This window comes from Bufo bufo, chromosome 2 (genome assembly GCF_905171765.1).
Source record: "Bufo bufo chromosome 2, aBufBuf1.1, whole genome shotgun sequence".
Classification (NCBI taxonomy): Eukaryota; Metazoa; Chordata; class Amphibia; order Anura; family Bufonidae; genus Bufo; species Bufo bufo.
The window spans coordinates 289,098,823-289,123,225 of NC_053390.1; the positions used below are offsets into that span (position 1 = coordinate 289,098,823).

General features: G+C 44.3%; 1 protein-coding gene across 2 annotated transcripts in view; it reads right to left on the minus strand.

The window, feature by feature from the left end:
* LOC120988912 (acyl-CoA dehydrogenase family member 11-like) overlaps positions 1-23,474 on the minus strand; it is a 195,788-nt gene extending 172,314 nt beyond the window's left edge. The window contains exon 1 of one of the 2 annotated variants that reach the window (XM_040416695.1): positions 23,385-23,474. In XM_040416695.1, the coding sequence (XP_040272629.1) occupies positions 23,385-23,401 (17 nt within the window). In that variant the 5' untranslated portion in view covers positions 23,402-23,474. Of the gene's footprint in view, positions 1-23,371 lie in introns of both variants that reach the window. The other variant, XM_040416696.1, reaches the window with a different exon arrangement.
* Between the last annotated feature and the right edge of the window lie 929 nt (positions 23,475-24,403).

Below are 24,403 nucleotides of genomic sequence, written 5' to 3' on the forward strand. Positions count from 1 at the left end.
GAGGGGTAACAAGGACTAATGTGAATGTTTACACCTTCACCTTCATATCAATCATGGTGCATAACTGCTTTTTGATTGTCATACATATTTTCTTTTCAGAAAAGGAGATGAGTGCATGCATATCTGATCCTCCCACACCTAAATAGACCAGCTATTGATGCCCCAACCCAGCCATTTACCAGCATCTGATCATGGCATCAAATAAGCCATACCCATCACTTGTACCACAAGCAAATATCAATGAGTTTTACATTTTACACTCTGACCTATTCTGCCCATACCAGATCTTTAGAGTAAAATATGCAAACCATTTCTGCACTTCACACTACAGTAATAGCAATAAAGAATATCATTAGAGAGGAATATCTATTTCTCAGACAGAAAAGACAATTGTGTCCACTGATATAAACAATTGTTTTCAAATAGTTTTGCAAAAAAAATAATTCACATTTTTTGCACAGTATATTGTATTTGCACAAGGGCTAAATTATGCATTTTAGTTGCAAATTTGAATATTTATAATTATTTTTGAGCAGAACAGTGGCTAGCACTGGTGCCTTGCAGCCAGGGCTGTGGTATTGGAGCAGTGGAGCCAGATTAGAAGCTAGTTTTTGGGTGGAGTCGGTAGAAATGTACCAACTTCATCTTAAATATATTGCCTTTAATTAACATTGTATAATGAGTTTATTAACTTTCAGATAAATTTAGAAAAGTTAGAAAGGTTAATCATAAATATATTTTATAATAAAAAGTCACTTAGATACGTAGCTCTACTTATCGCGCTGCATGTCCTCGATGTGATGTGGGCTAAAATAAAAAAAATCCAGAAGTCGTTATATAAGAAGACCGCGCTGCTGCTCACTCCTCTGAGCCTCCTCTTTTTTCAATACAGAGCAAATATCTGGCATGGAAACAAGCTCCACAGATCGGTATCTCTCCTCTACCCAGCCTTCCTGTAGGTGATCAAGGAATCGCAACCATAGTGAAGCACTGACTTCCTCCGTACATTAAAAATGTTTTATTATACTCACAAGCAGAAACTTGATCAAAACGTATGTATAAAATCACAAAGGTGCACAATCACAGGTATCGCCCTTCTTCAGGAGCGAACCCCTGCATCCAAATGACCAACCTTATAAACCCCTCATAGTCCCACCCCTTATCCACACAATATAATCATACACAATTAGAAATACAAATCAATAAAAATAAAACAATTAAAAACAAGAGCAACCTCACTACTCTGTCTTTACCTCCCACTCTTATGCATAATATAAACTATAAAAGAAATGCATCAATATTGTTCACAAAGGTAGCCGGTCACATGATAACACACGTGATCCAGGTCATCTGACAGAGTCCAACCACTCACTACTTAGTACCACCCCTTGCAACCGCAGGTCCTAACTTCATTTTAGCTATAAGGGAAAGACGTCGGTATCATTCACCAAGGTTACCGGTCAAATGACACACGTGATCAAGGTTACCCGACAGAAACCAACCACCCATTGCTTAGTACCATCCCTTCTATTGATAACCGCAGGTTCTGCCTCAATAGCACTGCCGGCAGAGGTCGCGCTCTATTTTTTCTGGAAGAGTAAAAATACTCCTCTTACCATTTTTGAGGAGTATTTTTAGCCGATGAGGAGTACGAAAGTTACAGTAATTCAAATAGTTAATACGAAGGCCTACATAACATTAAGGGTTTGCTATTTATGCAGGGAAACCATTACTAGTATTCTAGAACTGTCGTCCATACATAAATACCAAATTTTGACAATTTTAAATTTAGCTGACATCATATACTAAACATAAGACCACTGCCACCTAAACAGTGCCACCAGTTTTTGCTGGTATAGACGCGAACAGTAGACTCCTTCCTCCAATGCCTAAAGCTGGGGACACTGTTACATGAGAGCTTCCCCCTCTGCTGTGGTCTCAGATTGTAGTTAACTGCTTTTTGATAGAAAATGGACGTACTGCTATTGAAAACTATTAACTGCCTGAATAAGGTACGTTAAAAATAACTTTATTGTGTTCTTTTATAAAAAAAAATGGTTCTCCACCAAATCTGGCGATCAGGCTAGTAGTGTGAACTGGTGTATAAAGGATATTTATAAATACTTCCGCCTCAACTCACACCAGAGTGAGTTGAGGAGGAAGTATTTATAAATATCCTTTATACACCAGTTCACACTACTAGCCTGATCGCCAGATTTGGTGGAGAACTGATTTTTTTTTATAAAAGAACACAATAAAGTTGTTTTTAACGTACCTTATTCAGGCAGTTAATAGTGGTCTCAGATTGGATGCTAATGCTACGTAGTCTTAGGGTGGCACAGAGAGCTCTGCAGAGTCAGGTTGGCACAGTATGAGGCTATGTAGGCTTAGGGTGGCACAGAGAGCTCTGCAGGGTCAGGTTGGCACAGTATGAGGCTATGTAGGCTTAGGGTGGCACAGAGAGCTCTGCAGAGTCAGGTTGGCACAGAGAGCTCTGCAGGGTCAGGTTGGCACAGTATGAGGCTATGTAGGCTTAGTGTGGCACAGAGAGCTCTGCAGGGTCAGGTTGGCACAGTATGAGGCTATGTAGGCTTAGGGTAGCACAGGGCTCTGCAGGGTCAGAGTGGTAGGCTTAGGGTAGCACAGTGTGATAATGTACTGTATGTAGTGCACATAGTGGGTTGTAGTGTGATTGTGTACGGTTATACTATTATAGTGTACATAGTGTGATAATGTACTGTATATACTGTTATAGTGTACATAGTAATACAGTATACGGTATATAGTGTGATGTGTCATGGACTATAGTGCACATTGTTTAATAGTGTACGGTATATAGTGGGACAGTGATGCTTTTCCTTGGTCACTACTGTCTGTGTGTGAACCCGACCCTAACGCTCATGCAGCCTCCTGTTCCATGGTGCTTGCAGCCTCCTCTCTTCTCCCCTGTTATCTCCACGACTTGCATTGGTAATGAGAGTAGGGGTATCTGTAAGTCAGTCATGCTGTGACATCTGTGTATCAGCCAGGAGGCATGTGCTGGGCCCCACACCGGGTACACAGGCACATCACAGTCTGCTGCACCTATAAGCTGCTCCTCCTTTATTTTTATGGCTATGGGACAATAGAATGACCTGCCCTGAGGGTCTCCCTCCAGTGTCCTCGCTGTCTTGCAGCTGGCGGTCAGACCCAAGTCTGAGGTTGGTGTTGCTTGCTGCTGGTCTCCTGTTGGCGTGTCCAGCGCTTAGACCCTCGCTGACTTCTATAAGCAGGAGTCTGAAGCGCTCAGCCACTTTTCCGCACTGCTGAGCGCGGTAGTGAAGACGGTCCCCTAGACCTTCTATTGAGGCTGTCTTCAGTACCGCACTCAGCAGGGAGGAGAGACGGCGCTCGGCTGAGCGCTGCAGACTCATCACTATAGGGAAAAACAAGGCGCTCAGATCCGGGACCCCCACTAAATTTCACTACACAGCAAGGCCACTTACCCCGCCAGTGAGAATTGTGCGCCTGCTTCTTTACTTAAGAGCGGTGTGGCATAAGCTCCGGCAGCCCGCTCAAACTGACCAATCACTAAGCTCCTTACTGTAAGGAGCTTTGTTATTGGTTGTTTCAAGCAGCAGCAGCATCGGTGCGCTGCCCTTGCCGTTCACAGCGCTGATGAATGGCAGGGAAAAGTCTAAGGTGTATTGGTACGCCTTAGACTTTTTCCAGGGAGTAAAATGGCCTGAAGAGGTGTCTATGACGCTTGTACAGGCGTTATTGCGACCTTTGACTGCCGATATGTACCATATAGAACTAAATTAGGCATGGTTTCAAATCACACTTGGATAGGGGGGCAAGATATTGTTCAAATCCAAATCACTGGTGAGTATTCTCCAATGCCTTCTGAGAATATTCATTATAAGTTGGTGGCTCCCATTGTACGTGCTAATACACCTGGATTGTCTTGGTCTCGGGTGGGGAAGTATCTCTGTAAAAGGAGATCCTCTCTTTTTTTACTTTTTGCTCGATTGAAGGCCCTCTTTAAAGATTTTCTTGGGTAACCTGTCCTCCTAAAGTGCTTATACAATTTATCTGCCTCCCTCTTGAAGGCCTCCTCTGTAGCACAGTTTCTTCTGGCCCTCAAATATTGTCCAACAGGTATTCCATTCTTCAATGCTGTTGGAGGCCAGCTGGACCAATGGAGGATGCTATTTGTAGAGGTGAGCATAAGAAATATATCCGTCAGAATGCGTCCGTCCCTGTCCTTACAAATCTTTAAATCCAGGAAACAGATCTCACTAGGATGGATCTCAAAGGTGAAATGCATTCCAATACTGTTGTCATTTAGTTTATTAACGAATTCGAGAAAGACTTGCTTGTCTCCTTCCCAAATCAGCAGGACATCATCGATAACACCAATGGGGAGCGCACATTGGAGGAGAATGTCTAAGAGGGAGGGGAGGTAGGCTATTTAATAGGGCACATCAAGGCGCGCGAACGCTATTACCCCACTCCCCAGACGAAGCCGCAAGCAACGGTGAAACATGTCGGGAGGGGTAGTGTTTGCGGTTGTATTTTAGACAGGGAATATCAGAGGGCACCAATTGGAATTAACAGGAAAATTTAGATGGATAGTGTGTTGTGTGTGTAGTGAACTGTGTATGTGACCAATCCACTCAGTGCTTGAAATCCCCATCCACATAGCATATGTGAACGAGCAGAGTGTACAATCAGTGCGCATGTAATAGAACACTTAGAGGTGAATACCGCAGTAGCATTATACTGTGAGTCTCTCACCCCCATAGCACAACATGTCATACATTGCGAGTCTAAACAGGCTGCAAATGTCAATAGATTAAAAGGCTACATGTGGGGGTGTTGATATCACATAATAATAACACACTGTTCGTCCTTTGAAAACAGTGTTTATTAACAACATATTGCTATAAAATAAAGCACTGAACGGATTACTGTAAGGGTCCATTCACACGTCCGTAAGTGTTTTGCGGATCCGCAAAACACGGACACCTGCAATGTGCGATCCGCAATTTGCGGATCCGCACATCACAGACACTATAATAGAAAATGCCTTTTCTGGTCCGCAATTGCGGAGAAGAATAGGACATGTTCTATTTTTTCCAGGAATGAAATTGCGGATCACGAAAAAACGGATCCCGAAAAAACGGATGCGGATTCCGAAAAAACAGATGCGGATCCAGGAAATGTGGATTTGCATCCGTTTCAGCCCCATTGAAAGTGAATGGGTCCGCAAATTGCGGAACGAATGCGGACCCAAATTACGGACGTGTGAATGGACCCTTATACTAACATAGTAGTGGATTACAAGTGTGTAGGTGATAGTACATCAAACGATCAATATCGCAGTTGAATCACACTGCTAATAACCACCCCCATAATAACCACCCCAGAACATATTGTTGCTATTACCAGCAACACATTGCACTATACACTGCAATACCATATAGGGTGCAAAAGTGAATATATAAAAAGGTTATATATGGAGGTGTTGATATTAGAATAATATTTTTAAAAAAAACTACACACCACTCCGTTTTCAACAAGCAGCATTTATTATCAAACACAGTGTTACAACAAAAAGCACATATCTTAGTACTGCCATATACTGGTATTAAAACTGACTCTGCTTAGTCCTGATAGTTTTAATAATATACATTTTTTCTTTTCTATAATAGCAGTTTTAAGTAAATATAATAAAAGATGTAGTTTTATATACATATATAGTTGGGACCCCTAAAGGGATTTTTTGGTCACAAGACCGTTCTGTTTGCTGTTAGTAATTATCCCGAGATTTCTTGCAAGGGCCCAAGTGTGTGTTTAAGGAATATGCTGCCACTATACAAGCAAGCAAAATAAACAATACATGTTGTAAATTAATTACTAGGTTGTATTTTTATACTTGGTGTGCTGTCAGAAAATGTAGATTTTGGTAACATAGCAGGTATTTACTATGTACAGAATATATTTTTAACACATTTGTGGATGACAGCCAAATATTACATGCCCAAATGTTTCACTGTTCTTGTCGATGTATGCACTTGTGGTATATACAAGATTTCACACATTATTTTCACTCTTTTGTATGTAAACCTCTGCCTGGATTTCAGTTTTAGGTTCATTGCTCAGGTGGCAATAGCTGTCAACAGCCCATCAAAGCAACTACAATGATCAGGTTGTCGGCTTTCAGGAAATATATAGATTTTGGCGGTGCATTTACTTTTCAAGGAGCATATTTGAATATCGTGCAAAAAGGTTATTTATTTCAATAATGCCGCTTAAAAGGAGTTGCATTAATGCAACTTAAAATTAGAATATTGTGAAAAGGTTCAATATTCTAGACTAAAAGTGTCACACTCGAGTCAGCTAATTAATCCATACCCCCTAAGCAAAGTGTACCTGAGATTGTGACTTTTTGGTTTCCATAAGCTTAAAGAGAACCTTTCACTAGAATATAAAATCTAAACTAACTATACAGACATGTAGAGCGGCGCCCGGGGATCTCACTGCACTTACTATTATCCCTGGGCGCCGCTCCGTTCTCCCGCTATGTCCTCCGGTATCGTCGGTCACTAAGTTATGGTAGGCGGAGTCTGCCCTTGTTCTGCTGTAGCGCTGGCCAATCGCAGCGCAGAGCTCACAGCCTGGGAGAAAAGAACCTCCCAGGCTGTGAGCTCTGCGCTGCAATTGGCCATAACTTAGTGACTGGAATCTCCGCCTACCATAACTTAGAGACCGAAGATACCGGAGGGCATAGCGGGAGAACGGAGCGGCGCCCAGGGGCAATAGTAAGTGCAGTGAGAACCCCGGGCGCCGCTCTCCATGTCTGTATACTTAGTTTAGATTTTCTATTCTAGTGAAAGGTCCTCTTTAAGCCATAATCATCCAAATTATAACAAATAAAGGCTTGAAAATCTCGCTTTGCATGTAATGAGTCTATCTCATGTGTTAGTTTCACCTTTTAAGTTGCATTACTGAAATAAATGAACTTTACACAATATTAAAAGTTTTCGAGTTTTTCCTGTAATGGACATGGACATAAAGTCCAGACTTTTAGCTTTCATTTGAGGGTATCCACATTCAAATTGGAAGAAGGGTTTAGGAGTTTGGCCCATTTTACACGGGCGAGAATTCCGTGATGGACCATTCGATGATCGCAGTGATGTCACCAAAGGTCTATTTCTCGCAGGTTCTCAAAGAAGAAGAAAGAAGACAAGCCGGGCTGCGCGAACAAGTGGATGAGGAGAGTTTAAATTTTTTACATTTATTTTTTTTAACCCCTCCATCCCTAATTTACTTAGCATTCTGTATAAGGCTACTTTCACACTAGCGTCGGGGCTCCGCTTGTGAGCTCCGTTTGAAGGCTCTCACAAGCGGCCCCGAACGCATCCGTCCAGCTACCAATGCATTCTCAGTGGATGCAGATCCGCTCAGAATGCATCAGTCTGGCAGCGTTCAGCCTCCGATCCGCTCAGCAAGCGGACACCTGAACGCTGCTTGCAGCGTTCGGGTGTCCGCCTGGCCGTGCGGAGGCAAACAGATCCGTCCAGACTTACAATGTAAGTCAATGGGGACGGATCCGTTTGAAGTTGACACCATATGGCTCAATTTTCAAACGGAAACAACTTTCAGACCTAGAATTTTTTCTAAACTATAATGCAGACGGATCCGTTCTGAACTGATCCAAACGTCTGCATTATAGGAGAGGATCCGTCTGTGCAGACACCAGACGGATCCTCTCTGAACGCTAGTGTGAAAGTAGCCTTAAGAATGCTATTATTATCCCTTATAACCATGTTATAAGGGAAAATATTAAAATCTACAGAATACCTAACCCAAAGCCGAACTTCAGTGAAGAAGTCCGGGTGTGGGTCTGGGTACCACATTCAGTTTTTTTCTCACGCGCGTGCAAAATGCAATGCACTCGCATGGAAAAAACTGAAGAACGCAACGCAATTGCATGCAAAACTCACCCCACTCGCAGGCAAAAAATGCACGATTTCCCCGCAACGCACCCGCATCCTATCCGGCCCTCACACACGACGCCCGTGTGAAAGAGGCCTTTCAGCTCCTTTACATGTGGCGCCCTGTTTTTAAAGGGACCAAAAGTAATTGGACAATTGACTCAAAGGCTGTTGATGTGCAGGTGTGGGCAATTCCTTCCTTATTTTATTCTCAATTACGGTAAGCACATAAAAGGCCTGGAGTTGATTTGAGGTGTCGTGCTTGCACTTTAAAAATTTTGCTGAGAAGTAAACATGCGGTCAAAGGAGCTCTCCGTGCAGGTGAAACAAGCCATCCTTCATCTGTGAAAACAGAAAAAACCATCCGAGAAATTGCTACACTATTAAGAGTGGCAAGATCTACAGTTTGCTACATCCTGAGAAAGAAAGAAAGCACTGATGACCATAACAATGCAAAAAGACCTGGACGCTCACCGAAGACAACAGTGCATGATCGCAGAATAATTACCATGGTGAAGAGAAACCCCTTCACAACAACCAACCAAGTGAACCACACTCTCCAGGATATAGGAGTATCAATATCCAAATCTACAGTCGTGGCCAAAAGTTTTGAGAATGACACAAATATTAGTTTTCACAAAGTTTGCTGCTAAACTGCTTTTAGATCTTTGTTTCAGTTGTTTCTGTGATGTAGTGAAATATAATTACACGCACTTCATACGTTTCAAAGGCTTTTCTCGACAATTACATTATGCAAAGAGTCAGTATTTGCAGTGTTGGCCCTTCTTTTTCAGGATCTCTGCAATTCGACTGGGCATGCTCTCAATCAACTTCTGGCCCAATTCCTGACTGATAGCAACCCATTCTTTCATAATCACTTCTTGGAGTTTGTCAGAATTAGTGGGTTTTTGTTTGTCCACCCGCCTCTTGAGGATTGACCACAAGTTCTCAATGGGATTAAGATCTGGGGAGTTTCCAGGCCATGGACCCAAAATGTCAATGTTTTGGTCCCCGAGCCACTTAGTTATCACTTTTGCCTTATGGCACGGTGCTCCATCGTGCTGGAAAATGCATTGTTCTTCACCAAACTGTTGTTGGATTGTTGAAAGAAGAAGTTGCTGTTGGAGGGTGTTTTGGTACCATTCTTTATTCATGGCTGTGTTTTTGGGCAAAATTGTGAGTGAGCCCACTCCCTTGGATGAGAAGCAACCCCACACATGAATGGTCTCAGGATGCTTTACTGTTGGCATGACACAGGACTGATGGTAGCGCTCACCTTTTCTTCTCCGGACAAGCCTTTTTCCAGATGCCCCAAACAATCGGAAAGAGGCTTCATCGAAGAATATGACTTTGCCCCAGTCCTCAGCAGTCCATTCACCATACTTTCTGCAGAAGATCAATCTGTCCCTGATGTTTTTTTTGGAGAGAAGTGGCTTCTTTGCTGCCCTTCTTGACACCAGGCCATCTTCCAAAGGTCTTCACCTCACTGTGCGTGCAGATGCGCTCACACCTGCCTGCTGCCATTCCTGAGCAAGCTCTGCACTGGTGGCACTCCGATCCCGCAGCTGAATCCTCTTTAGGAGACGATCCTGGTGCTTGCTGGACTTTCTTGGACGCCCTGAAGCCTTCTTAACAAGAATTGAACCTCTTTCCTTGAAGTTCTTGATGATCCTATAAATTGTTGATTGAGGTGCAATCTTAGTAGCCACAATATCCTTGCCTGTGAAGCCATTTTTATGCAACGCAATGATGGCTGCACGCGTTTCTTTGCAGGTCACCATGGTTAACAATGGAAGAACAATGATTTCAAGCATCACCCTCCTTTTAACCTGTCAAGTCTGCCATTTTAACCCAATCAGCCTGACATAATGATCTCCAGCCTTGTGCTCGTCAACATTCTCATCTGAGTTATTAGGGCTCTTTCACACCTGCGTTCTTTTCTTCCGGCATAGAGTTCCGTTGTCGGGGCTCTATGCCGGAAGAATCCTGATCAGTTTTATCCTAATGCATTCTGAATGGAGTGAAATCCGTTCAGGATGCATCAGGATGTCTTCAGTTCCGGAACGGAACGTTTTTTGGCCGGAGAAAATACCGCAGCATGCTGCGCTTTTTGCTCTGGCCAAAAATCCTGAAGACTTGCCGCAAGGCCGGATCCGGAATTAATGCCCATTGAAAGGCATTGATCCGGCCTTAAGCTAAACGTTGTTTCGGCGCATTGCCGGATCCGACGTTTAGCTTTTTCTGAATGGTTACCATGGCTGCCGGGACGCTAAAGTCCTGGCAGCCATGGTAAAGTGTAGCGGGGAGCGGGGGAGCAGTATACTTACCGTCCGTGCGGCTCCCGGGGCGCTCCAGAGTGACGTCAGGGCGCCCCAAGCGCATGGATCACGTGATCGCATGGCACGTCATCCATGCGCATGGGGCGCTCTGACGTCATTCTGGAGCGCCCCGGGAGCCGCACGGACTTACAGTATACCGCACGGACTTACAGTATACCGCTCCCCCGCTCCTACTATGGCAACCAGGACTTTAATAGCGTCCTGGCTGCCATAGTAACACTGAAAGCATTTTGAAGACGGATCCGTCTTCAAATGCTTTCAGTACACTTGCGTTTTTCCGGATCTGGCGTGTAATTCCGGCAAGTGGAGTACACGCCGGATCCGGACAACGCAAGTGTGAAAGAGGCCTTAACAAGACGATTACTGAAATGATCTCAGCAGGTCCTTTAATGACAGCAATGAATTGCAGTGGAAAGTTTTTTTGGGGATTAAGTTAATTTTCATGGCAAAGAAGGACTATGCAATTCATCTGATCACTCTTCATAAAATTCTGGAGTATATGCAAATTGCTATTATAAAACTTAAGCAGCAACTTTTCCAATTTCCAATATTTATGTAATTCTCAAAACTTTTGGCCACGACTGTATACTGTCTCCTTGTGGCCCCCATACACTATACTGTCTACTTGTGGCCCCATGTGTTTTTTTTCTGTTAAATGGGTCTTTATCGCAATGAGAGAGGTCTCAGATGATTGTGACAGTTTTTTTTATCTTTATTGAAGTCTTTTTTTTTCTCCCCCCAGCCTATGAACACTCAGCATTGTTACAGTGCCCCCCGCTGCCCGAGAGCTTGGAGAAGTGGTCGGTGATTTTGATGAGGGCCTGACTAGTATTCACTGAACAGCAGCCCTAGCTTCCCCTCCTGTATAATAATGCCTCGACCCCCAGTATTATAAGGCCAGCATTGTCCCCCTCCTCCTGTGGTAGTAATATTATTTTCAATGTATTTTCCTCTGGATCAACTTGCAGGATAACAGGCCGAACTGGATGGACAAATGTCTTTTTTCGGCCTTATATACTATGCTACTATGTAATGTCACTACCGTATTTTTTGCCCCATGAGACGCATTTTGTCCCCCCAAAAGTGGGGCGAATACTAATGAGCGCTTCCATTATTGAAGCGCTTATTAGTACCGGAGGACCAGGAAGCGGTGAAGGCTCTGTACTCACTGCTTCCTGGTCCTCGGCTGTGCAGTGGCTGCGCAAAGCGTGAGATCACTCTGTGACCTCAGGCTGTGCGCGCCAGTTCACAGCACAGCTGACAGCAGGAGGAAGCAGATCGCGGGTGGCGGTGGCCAGGATCAGGAGAGGTAAGTGTTTTTTTATTTTAAAAAACATGAGGCTGCTTGGGGCTGAGGCAATGGGGGTGATGAGAGGCATAATGGGGGCTAATAGGCATACAGCTGATAATGGGGGCTAATAAGAGGCATAAGGCTGATAATGGGGACTGATGAGAGGCATGGGGGCTGATATGGGGGTCATGAGAGGCATAGGGGCTGATGAGAGGCATGGGCTCTTATCTGAGGTCTGATTGGGGTCTTATTAACATTGGGGCTGTCAGCTGAGATCTGATTAACAGTCTGACCTGAGGTGTAATGAAAAATATTTTTTTTCTTATTGTCCTCCTCTAAAACCTAGGTGTGTCTTATGGGCCGGTGCATCTTATAGGGTGAAAAATACGGTAATTTAATGTAAAAGGTAACTTCAGTTTAAAGATTTATACTGTTAAAGAATAGCTCTCAGCAGGACCAACCCTATTAAAGGGAATGTCAGCTAATTTTACTATATGTAACCCATGGCAAAGCAATGTAGCGTTACCTAAGATAATTAAAACAGTCCCTCTTCCAAGAGCACCTCCGCCTAAAAGGAATCTGTAACCACGGTCTTGGACTGTTATCTGCAGTAATAGTCCTGCAGATAAGGAGTCCAGATATTTATTTTCCTACTACCCTCGTTCCTCTGCTGTCAGCGCTGCACTGAAATACAGAGTCCAGACCGCTGTGCTAATCCTAACAGGAGTCATATCAATTAGCAAGGCCTGGCAGTCCATGGTCCGCATTTCAGGGCAGCACTGAGCGTTCAGTGACATAATGGGGGCATTAGAAAAAAAAAAATGGAGATTTGGACTCCTTATCTGCAGTACTACTCATGTATTACTGCAGGTCATAATCCAAGGTCTTGCCGACAGTTTCCTTTACCTTACTTACTGCCTAGTAGGGTTGATCAAGGTGAATTAAATAAGCCCTATGTTACATATGTTCTTAGGAGAGGGGAAGACCCTTACCTCCTTCCACATATGATTCCGAAATCCTATTCCTAGCTGTGTGCAGCCGATGAGGAGAGGACGCCAATACTCCCTCGCTATTCGTGCTGATCGACAATCCAATCTCGTGATAGCAAGAGCGGGACTCCCGTCCGGTAAGCTAAATCACTGCGTTTAGTTCGTCGATTTGTTTGCTGGAACAGCTTGGATTCGGTTCATAAAAACATAAAGTCTAGCTTGGCCATGCACAGATTAGCTGTTGCGGAGGTTTCACCAGAGTGTCCGATATCCCAGACGCGTTTCGGGATGATTCCACATCCCTTCCTCAGTGGTCATGATGTGGAATCATCCCGAAACGCGTCTGGGATATCGGACACTCTGGTGAAACCTCCGCAACAGCTAATCTGTGCATGGCCATGCTAGACTTTATGTTTTTATGAACCGAATCCAAGCTGTTCCAGCAAACAAATCGACGAACTAAGCGCAGTGATTTAGCTTACCGGACGGGAGTCCCGCTCTTGCTATCACGAGATTGGATTGTCGATCAGCACGAATAGCGAGGGAGTATTGGCGTCCTCTCCTCATCGGCTGCACACAGCTAGGAATAGGATTTCGGAATCATATGTGGAAGGAGGTAAGGGTCTTCCCCTCTCCTAAGAACATTAGCCGCACTCACATCTGAGTGAATCGCTTGTTTCAGACGGCTGATTACAGCCTTGTTCAAAAATTACAAGTCCACAGAGTTTCTTATATTATATGGTCTGTAAGAAAAGACACTAACTGGGACAGTTTTTGTGACAACTACTGCTAACTATAGAAGGTTTAAGCACATACTGATGTGAATTGGACCGCAACATAATTCACTTTGATATTGAGACTTTATTTTCACTTCATTCATTTTTTCACGGACACAAAAGGGATCCATTTTCATTTTTATTTTTATCACTATTTGTTTGGACACAAACCACTGAACACTTTTTCACCTCCACTAATCTTTGTGGTCCTCATTACACGCCATCCTTGGACATCGATTGCGTACCTGCGTTATTTGTCGCTATTATATTTTCTTTATAGTTCCTCCATATTGCCTTAATCCTTTGTGCAATAGCTGCTAATTTATTGTTATATTATTACTGTTTAACAATTGCTGCTGTTCATTGCTACAAGTGATATTATTATAGTTACTATTGTGGTTGTAATTCATTGTCTATGGTCGCACTAGACCAATTTCCTAGGAATTTTAATATTTTGAGTGTATATGTTAGTTGATTTTATTTATTGTATGAATTTATATTAGATATATAATAAATATTTCATGCCATAGAGTGAGTGCTCGCTCGTATTTCCACTTTTTTCACCCAACTTTACAATTAACTCACTTTATCTGCAGTGGCTTATTTATCAGATTTGACTGAGGGTCACATGACCTGTGATGTCAGCTTCTCTCCCTGCTCTTATAAAGGTAGTTTACAAGCCTGTAAACGAGACGTCACTGTGCTGGCCACGCCCCCTTCACTGCCGTCTACTCTCTGCTAGGATTCTTAACCCCTTCAGCTGCACAGACGCACAGACTGAGTAGCTGTAGGTAGTGACAATTCTAAGCACAGGAGCTGACAGACTAGAGAGAGCATTGCACAAGAAGGTAGGGGGAAGATCCTGTGTGTATTAGCAGTGTCATTATACAGCTGGGACTTTTAGTTCTACACATACAAGTTGCTGTTAATTTTCCCAGCACTCAGGGCAGCTCTTGTATCCACTCCCTTAGCAGTGTCATTATACAGCTGGGACTTGTAGTCCTACACATACAACAAGCTGCAGAGTCTCCCAGCAGGCAGACATGTCACTCAGGGCAGCACTTATATTCACTCCCTTAGCAGTGTCATTATACAGCTGGGACTTGTAGTCCTACACATACAACATGCTGCAGAGTCTCCCAGCAGGCAGACAGGTCACTCAGGGCAGCTCTTGTATTCACTCCCTTAGCAGTGTCATTATACAGCTGGGACTTGTAGTTCTACACATACAACATACTGCAGTGTCTCCCAGCAGGCAGACATGTCACTCAGGGCAGCACTTATATTCACTCCCTTAGCAGTGTCATTATACAGCTGGGACTTGTAGTCCTACACATACAACATGCTGCAGAGTCTCCCAGCAGGCAGACATGTCACTCAGGGCAGCTCTTGTATTCACTCCCTTAGCAGTGTCATTATACAGCTGGGACTTGTAGTTCTACACAAACAACATGCTGCAGAGTCTCCCAGCAGGCAGACATGTCACTCAGGGCAGCACTTGTATTCACTCCCTTAGCAGTGTCATTATACAGCTGGGACTTGTAGTCCTACACATACGATATACTGCAGAGTCTCCCAGCAGGCAGACAGGTCACTCAGGGCAGCTCTTGTATTCACTCCCTTAGCAGTGTCATTATACAGCTGGGACTTGTAGTTCTACACATACAACATACTGCAGTGTCTCCCAGCAGGCAGACATGTCACTCAGGGCAGCTCTTGTATTCACTCCCTTAGCAGTGTCATTATACAGCTGGGACTTGTAGTTCTACACATACAACTTGCTGCAGAGTCTCCCAGCAGGCAGACATGTCACTCAGGGCAGCACTTGTATTCACTCTCTTAGCAGTGTCATTATACAGCTGGGACTTGTAGTTCTACACATACAACATACTGCAGAGTCTCCCAGCAGGCAGACATGTCACTCAGGGCAGCACTTGTATTCACTCTCTTAGCAGTGTCATTATACAGCTGGAACTTGTAGTTCTACACATACAACATACTGCAGAGTCTCCCAGCAGGCAGGACATGTCACTCAGGGCAGCACTTGTATTCACTCCCTTAGCAGAGCAGGGGGAGGGGCAGAGATTGTTTTTATTGCATGTAAACAAAGGGCCAGAAAAGAACCAGGGAAATTAGGACATTTTGCATAAAACTTGCTTAGCTCTGTTATATATTGCTGCCCATCAGATTTTCATATATATTTTTTTTATAACTCGGACAACCCCTTTAACTGGTTTTCTCTTAGAACCAGACATCCCCTTTAAATATGTTAAGTTGGCTATGTACTTCCATTCTGTCACTAAAGACGCCATTTTGTCTGAAATGTTTAGGTTACCTGCACACGTTGCGGAATATGCACATTTTTCTGCATGGATTTCCATGCACTTCTGACTAGAGTGATGGAGCAGCAGGTAAGGCATGAATCCATTAATTTTCTATGAGACTGCTGGAGATAGTCGAGTACAACACTGGGCAATGTCAGGCGGCTTCGTAGAGAATGAATATGGCCTATGGCCGATCTGCTGCTCCATCGGATCAGGAGAAGGGGAGCTAGTTATCCCCATTGGATTGGGGGAACGGGATCCCCTTTCTCAGGATCAGTGGAGTCCCAGCAGCCAAACCTCCACCGATAAATCAGTTATCCCCTATCCTGTGGATAATTTGTACAAACTCTTTCAAAACCACTATTGTGACACGTTATAATGTGGCGGGGGACCTCCATGAACATGGAAAACATTTAATAAATGGGGAGCCAATAATATTTACTATAGATTTCTGTTGGTAGCACATCAGAGCTGGGGCGTTACCCCTCTGATATCTCTTATGTGACCAGAGTCGAACTCCTACCAGGCTGCCTATGTGATCAGAGTATAACTCTGCTGGAGTGAAGATGCCATTCATAGAAATTAAAAACATTACACTGCAAGTATCTGGCTGGCGGGCAAAATGAGCAACAGACCTGAAAACTTCTCTTCCAAAAATAAGACAAAACAATGGATTATAGCTGCCCGTAAGTTGTGGCCCAACTGCTCAATGGATGGCTAACAAAGGAGACGTATGGAAGGGACTTGTTATAGCACCGGCATATAGAACCTCCCTGCAGGAACTCCATTATAGTCAGTTCAATAGTCACCAGCCAGAATGGAGTTGCTGTATGGAGGACCTCCCCAGAAATGATGAACCTCCCTTCAGCAATGTTCTAGTTATTTCAGTAGTGAACCAGCTAGAATGGAGGTGCTGTATGGAGGACCTACCTGCAACTATCACCTGCCTGGAAATTATGAACCTCCCTTCAGCAACTCCGTTCTAGTAATTTCAGTAGTGAACCAGCTAGAATGGAGGTGCTGTATGGAGAACCTACCTGTAGCAACTACCACCTGCCCAGAATTGATGAACCTCCCTTCAGCAACTCCGTTCTAGTAATTTCAGTAGTGAACCAGCTAGAATGGAGGTGCTGTATGGAGGACCTACCTGTAGCAACTACCACCTGCCCAGAATTGATGAACCTCCCTTCAGCAACTCCGGTCTAGTCATTTCAGTACTGAACCAGCTAGAATGGAGTTGCTGTATGGAGGACCTCCTAGGCGTAGGGCTCATGCACACGAACATACTTTTGGTCGACATTGCATCCACAATTTTTGTGGGTCGAATGCGGACCCATTCACTTCAGTGGGGCTTCAAATGATGCGGACAGCACACTGTGTACTATTGTTAAAGATGTGTGAATTTTATTCTATATTTTGTATATCTAGGACTGTAATGAGTTAAACTTTTTCTTCTCCAAGTGCCTACCCCCCCACCCTTCTCTTTGTCTCAAGCAGGAGAGGAAGGGGGGCAAAGTGCTGCGGGCAGTGTCTGAATTCTCATCTTTCTGCAGGTGTCCCATAGAGTGTGGTGGAATGCGTAGACCAATCATATGACTTGATGATATATATTATCCACTGCCTATAGAGAAGCACCTCTTTGAAGTGTCACATATGACGTATGCAGTATTATTGTTAGAAATTAGAATAGAAGCCATTACAAAATGGCGATGGTAACGAGATGTTTACATTAGTTCACATTCCAAAGCAGGGCCCAGTGCGCAGATGCAGGTGTATTATCTCCTCTCTCTTATCTCTTCTTCCTTTTTGACCAATGAAACAATGTTTTAGCCTCAGTGAGGACTGCCCTCTTCTGAAGATGTATAAACGCCATACCCCATGTAATAAAAGTTAGAGATTGCATTGACCATCTATGTGTCAGCGTCTAGTCTCTCAGCCACGCGTGGATATTAACCCCTGGGGGGGGGGGGGGGGGGTACATTTATCTGGAACACCAGAGTGTATCTAAAATGCCCTAATTTAGGGCGTCTTTATCACTATCTGCATCTGTAAGTCTGTTTCGCGGCCCCTCAACAAAATAGAACATGTTCTATCCTTGTCCGCATTATGGACAAAGATAGGACTCTTCTACAAATTGCGGAATGCGCAGGTCTGGTATCCGCATTTGGTGGATCTGCAATTTGCGAACCACAAAAACAGCAATGGCTATACCACTTCAATGGGTCCAGTGCAGTGCGGAACGGAGGCATGGATTGAAATCCCACAGAAGCCTACTGAGTGGTTCCATCGGATTTCTGTTCATGCTTTCACAACGCAAATAAGTAGTGCATGCTCTACTTTTTTGCGTTGCGAAACCTAGATGCGGATGGTGGACCGCATTCAAGTGAACGGGTACGCATTCACAAGTCCGGCGAGGCACAGGTAAGTCCTTACCTGTGCCTGATTCAAACGAGCCGGTCTGAAACAAATGCGGTCACCGGGAGCAGGCAGTTCCGAGAACAGCCACCGGGGGCCTTCATCGGGCTGTTCTCTGAACTGCCTGCTCCCGTTGACCGCATTTGTTTCAGACCGGCTCACGGCGCAGGCACAGGTAAGCACTTACCTGTGCCTTGCCGGACTTGTGATTTATAATGGCAGCCCACACTTGTTCGCGGGCGAACTGGCCATCGTTGCTAGTATCATTGGCCTGGGTGCAGTTAAGCTCCGTTCCCTTGAATGGAGCTTAGCCCCGCCCAGGCCAGTTGATAACAAGCCGTGACGTCACTCGGCCAGCGGTAAACAGTGAGAAGTCTGCGGCACTGCTGGAGCGCCGCTGCCTTCTCAAACAGCTGATCAGCGGGGGTCCTGGACCCCCGCCGATCAGGTGCTGATGATCTATCCAGAGGATAGATCATCAGTTTAAACAAAGTGCAGAACCCCTTTAAGGCCAAAAATGCCAGAACTATCAAAATGAAAAAAAAATATATATAAATTACAATATGCTAATAATAATAAAAAAACGAAAGGAAGGAAAAAAAAACACTACTTTAACCCCTTAAGGACGCAGGGCGTATCGGTACGCCCTATTTCCCGAGTCCTTAAGGACTCAGGGCGTACCGGTACGTCCTAACTTGAAATCGGCATTCCGGCGCCCCAGGGGTTAATCGGAACGGGATTTCGGCTGAAATCATTCAGCCGGCATCCCGTAACAATGCAGGGGGGGGTCATTTGACCCCCCCGCATCGACGATCGCAGAAAACCGCAGGTCAATTCAGACCTGCGGTTTTCTGCGTTTCCGGTCCATTCGGGTGTCCTGTGACCCGATGAACCGGAAAAAGACTGCGATCGGTGGCGTAATTTTACACCACCTATCGCAGTCCGAGGATTTGGAGAGGCGGTGCTGGCCCTGGTGCTGAACGCCGCTGTCCAGGGTGCTGATTGGAGCAGGGGAGAGAGGCGCGAGATTCAAACTTCCTGCGCTCCTCTCTCCCCTCCTCTTCCTGTCCAGCACCCTGACCGTGCAGCACCGTCCAGAACGAGCTCCTGTGTCCACAATCGGCATCCATCACCCTCCTGCACCCATCGCCACCCAGGTAGGTTAGGGTCAGTGAGGGAGAGGCACCGTTAGGCAGGGAAAGAAGGGAAAAGTTAGTTAGAAAAAAAAAAACAAAAAACTTTTATTTCCAAACTTTCTTTGATCCATCCATCAGACCCCAGATCCCCCCCTGCCACTTGCCCCCCCCCACCAGACCCCCATATTTCGTGTGTACGAGGGGCGAGATTCCCGGATTCAACCCCCAGAATGTCCCCCCACTCTGGGTGTTACCGGGAAACTCGTGTGGGACCTTATGTACCCACTGCTGGATAAGGGTTACCACTTGTACGTGGACAACTTTTATACCAGCATTCCCTTGTTCAGGTCCCTTGCCGCCAGATCCACGTTCGCTTGTGGGACCGTGCGGAAAAATCAACGCGGCCTCCCTGCCTACCCCCTCCAGGTACCTATCCCCAGGGGTGAGACCCGTGCACTTACCAGTGGAAACCTGTTGCTGGTCAGGTATAAGGACAAGAGGGATGTCCTTATGCTGTCCACAATCCACGGTAACGGCATCACCCCAGTCCCTGTGCGAGGTACCGCGGCAACGGTCCTCAAGCCCGATTGTATCGTCGCCTACAATCGGTATATGGGAGGAGTTGATCTCTCGGATCAAGTCCTCAAGCCATATAACGCCATGCGCAAAACCCGGGCATGGTACAAAAAAGTTGCGGTCTACTTGGTGCAGGTTGCCATGTACAACTCTTTTGTACTATCCCGAAGCGCTGGCAGCACAGGGACATTCCTCCAATTCTATGAGGCAGTCCTCAAGGACCTGATCTTTTCGGACCGGGAAAGAGCAGGCCGGAGTACCTCAGGAATTGGAGGCGCCCGGATCGTCCCTGGCCAACACTTTCCAGGTGTGGTCCCCCATACTGGAAAGAAGGGACGAACCCAAAAAAAGTGCAGAGTGTGTCGCAGGAGGGGGATACGGAAGGACACCACCACTCAGTGCGACACTTGCCCCGATCATCCGGGCCTCTGCGTTATCGATTGCTTCAGGGAGTATCACACTTCCATGGAGTACTAAATTTTTATAATCCCCAACAGTCCACTAGAGAACATAAAAAACTATGGCTCTCAGACTTTGGAGACACGGAAACATTTTTTTTTTCCCAAAAAAATATTAGTTTTAGTGCAGGCATCCTCAAACTGCGGCCCTCCAGATGTTGTAAAACTATAACTCCCAGCATGCCCAGACAACCTACAGCCATCAGCAGGGCATGGTGGGAATTGTAGTTTTACAACATCTGGAGGGCCGCAGTTTTTAGGATGCCTGCTTAGTGTCTCCAAAGTCTGAGAACCATACATATTGGGCATCGTCGCGTGCGTAAAAGTCGTCGCTATAAAAATAACTTTTGCCCAAACGCCTCGGATGAACGGTGTTAAAAATATAAAATAAAAACGGTGCCAAAACACTCATTTTTGGGCAAAATTTCCATTTGAATCCTTTTTGCCGGTAATAAAGCAAGGGTTAACCGCCAAACAAAACTCAATATTTATGGCCCTGATTCTGTAGTTTGCAGAAACACCCCATATGTGGTCGTAAATGGCTATATAGCCGCACGGCAGGGCATAGAACGAAGGGAACTCCATATGGTTTCTAGAAGGCAGATTTGGATGGACAGTTTTTTTTTTGACACCATGTCCCATTAGAAGCCCCCCTGATGTAGCCTAGACTAGAAACTCCAAAAAAGTGACCCCATCTAAGAAACTACACCCCTCAAGGTATTCAAAAGTTACTTTACAAACTATGTTAACCCTTTAGGTGTTCCACAAAACTAAATAGCGAATGTAGAAAAAATTTTAGAATTTTTTTTTTGTTACATTGCCTCAAAAAAGAGTAATATAGAGCAACCAAAAATCATATTTACCCCTAAAATAGTCCCAAAACAACAACCACCTTATCCCGTAGTTTCCTAGATGGGGTCACTTTTGTGGAGTTTCTACTCTAGGGGTGCATCAGGGGGCTTGAAAGGGTACATGGTGTAAATAAACCAGTCCAGCAAAATCTGCCTTCCAAAAACCATATGACGTTCCCCTTCTTCTATGTCCTGCCGTTTAGCCAAATAGTAGTTTACGACCACATATGGGGTGTTTCTGCAAACTACAGAATCGGGGCAACCCATTTTGAGTTTTGTTTGGCAGTTAACCCTTGTTTTACTCCTGGAAAAAATTGATTATTTTGGAAAATTTTCCAAAAAATAGAAATTTCAAAATTGTTTATCCATCTGCCATCAACTCTTGTGGAACACCTAAAGGGTTAACAAAGTTTGTAAACCCAGTTTTGAATACCTTGAGGGGTGTACTTTCTTAGATGGAGTCACTTTTTTGAAATTTCTATTCTAGGGGTGCAACAGGGGGCTTCAAATGGGACATGGTATAAACAAAACCAGTCCTGCCAAATCTGCCTTCCAAAACCCATATGGTGTTCCCCTCCTTCTATGTGCTCCCGTTCGGCCAAACAGTAGTTTACGACCACATATGGGGTGTTTCTGCAAACTACAGAATCGGGGCAACCCATTTTGAGTTTTGTTTGGCAGTTAACCCTTGTTTTACTCCTGGAAAAAATTGATTATATTGGAAAATTTTCCAAAAAATAGAAATTTCTAAATTGTTTCTCCATCTGCCATCAACTCTTGTGGAACACCTAAAGGGTTAACAAAGTTTGTAAACCCAGTTTTGAATACCTTGAGGGGTGTACTTTCTTAGATGGAGTCACTTTTTTGAAATTTATATTCTAGGGGTGCAACAGGGGGCTTCAAATGGGACATGGTATAAACAAAACCAGTCCTGCAAAATCTGCCTTCCAAAACCCATATGGTGTTCCCCTCCTTCTATGTGCTCCCGTTCGGCCAAACAGTAGTTTACGACCACATATGGGGTGTTTCTGCAAACTACAGAATCGGGGCAACCCATTTTGAGTTTTGTTAGGCAGTTAACCCTTGTTTTACTACTGGAAAAAATTGATTATATTGGAAAATTTTCCAAAAAATATAAATTTCAAAATTGTTTCTCCATCTGCCATTAACTCTTGTGGAAGACCTAAAGGGTTAATAAAGTTTGAAAAAACAGTTTTGAATACCTTGAGGGGTGTAGTTTCTAGAATGGGGTCATTTTTGGGAGGTTTCTATTATCTAAGCCTCACAATATGACTTCAAACCTGAACTGGTCCATAAAAATGGGATTTTGAAGATTTCAGAAAATTTCAAAATTTGCTTCTAAACTTCTAAGCCTTGTAACATCCCCAAAAAATAAAATATCATTACCAAAATGCTACAAACATGAAGTAGACATATGGGGAATGTAAAATCATCACAATTTTTGGGAATATTACTATGTATTACAGAAGTAGAGAAACTGAAAGTTTGAAATTTGCTAATTTTTCAAAATTTTTGGTAAAAATTGTATTTTTTTATGCAAAAAAATTAACTTTTTTGACCCAATTTTAGCAGTGTCATGAAGTACAATATGTGACGAAAAAACAATCTCAGAACGGCCTGGGTAAGTCAAAGCGTTTTAAAGTTATCAGCACTTAAAGTGACAGTGGTCAGATTTGCAAAAAATGGCCAAGTCCTTAAGGTGAAATAGGGCCGAGTCCTTAAGGGGTTAAATAAAATTCATATTAACCAGAATAAAAAAAAAAGGGTGAAAAATATAAAATTATATATATATATATATATATATATATATATATATATATATATATATATATATATAATTTATACCTATTAATAAACTGCTCTGCAGCAATACTGATAAATGTGTTTCATATTCCCATTTTTCCAGTATCCTCCATACAGGAACTCCAATGTAGTCTGCTCTGTAGAGAAACGACTAGAATGGAGTTTCTATGAGCAGGTCCTGCCAGTAACTCCATTCTAGTCCTGTCTGCAGTGATCAGTCTAAATTAGAGTTGGTCCTGGCAGGTCCTGCCTCCAGCAACTCCATTCTAGACGCAACCATGGCATAACCCAGTACAGGAAGTGACAACACTGGAGTATATGACTGACCCACCACCCCACTGCCGCCTATCTTGTCTGTCCTGCTTTACACTCTGTGACCCGTTCTTACTCCCACACCCCAGACAAGTTACCCGGTTTTCGTACTTGATATTGAAGGTCATTCTTCACTTCAACCTGTCACGGGGAAAACACGTCACGTGATCAGCTGGGGGTGGAGCAAGCAGGGAACGCCTGTAGTATACGATGCTCTGTCTGAGCACAGGTCATGTTGATCTAGGCAGTAGGCGCACGTGTGACGTAATGACCAGAGCTGGGAGAGCTATGCGGCTTCTGATTGGTTCGGAAAGGGCGGGAAGTCAGCGACGAGGTAATGACAGAGGCAAATTTGTAGTCTCAGGTGTCTACCTCAGCAACAGTTGTGCGGCTTGTGCCCCATGAACTTCACTACCTAACATCGAAGTCTGCTATGGTTGTGGGGGAATTGATGCTCTTCATACTTGAACTGTTGGGAGAGGTAGTTCAACCATCTTAATTATTTAATACGGATACACAAGGTTTTTGTGTATCCGTTTTTCACTCCCTACCTTCCTGGAGATAATTTTTGCTTTTTTTTATTATTATTATTATTATTCACTTAGCCGTGTGAGGACTTGTTTTTTTAGGGAAAAGTTGCACTTTCTAATGGCACAATTTTAATACTGCATAGAATGTAGCGGGAAGCTGAAAAAAAAATTGAAAATGGGGTGTAATTGGAAAAAAAAACAGTTTTATGGGTTTTGTTTTAAAGCGTTAACTATGTGGTAGAACTGACTTGTGCTCTTCACTCTCCAGGTCATTACGATTACGGCAATATCACCAGGGCCGTCTTTAACGCGGGGCAAAAGGGGCAGCTGCCCTGGGCCCAGTTGCTCCTGAGGGGCCCAAGTCAGCTGCCTCTTGAGCCCCGCTGGCACTGCCCACAAATTCGATGTGTCTCCACACATTCTATAATAGCGCTCTACTCTCTCTTAGCGCTATACCATCCCCCTACACCAGCACTACACTATCCAGCGCTGGTGCGTTCCATCACACATAGCCCCGCTCGGAGGCTTGACATGCACTCTCATGCGCATGCTCACCGAGGGAAGCGCGCTCTTTAACCCCTTAGGGACACATGACGTATC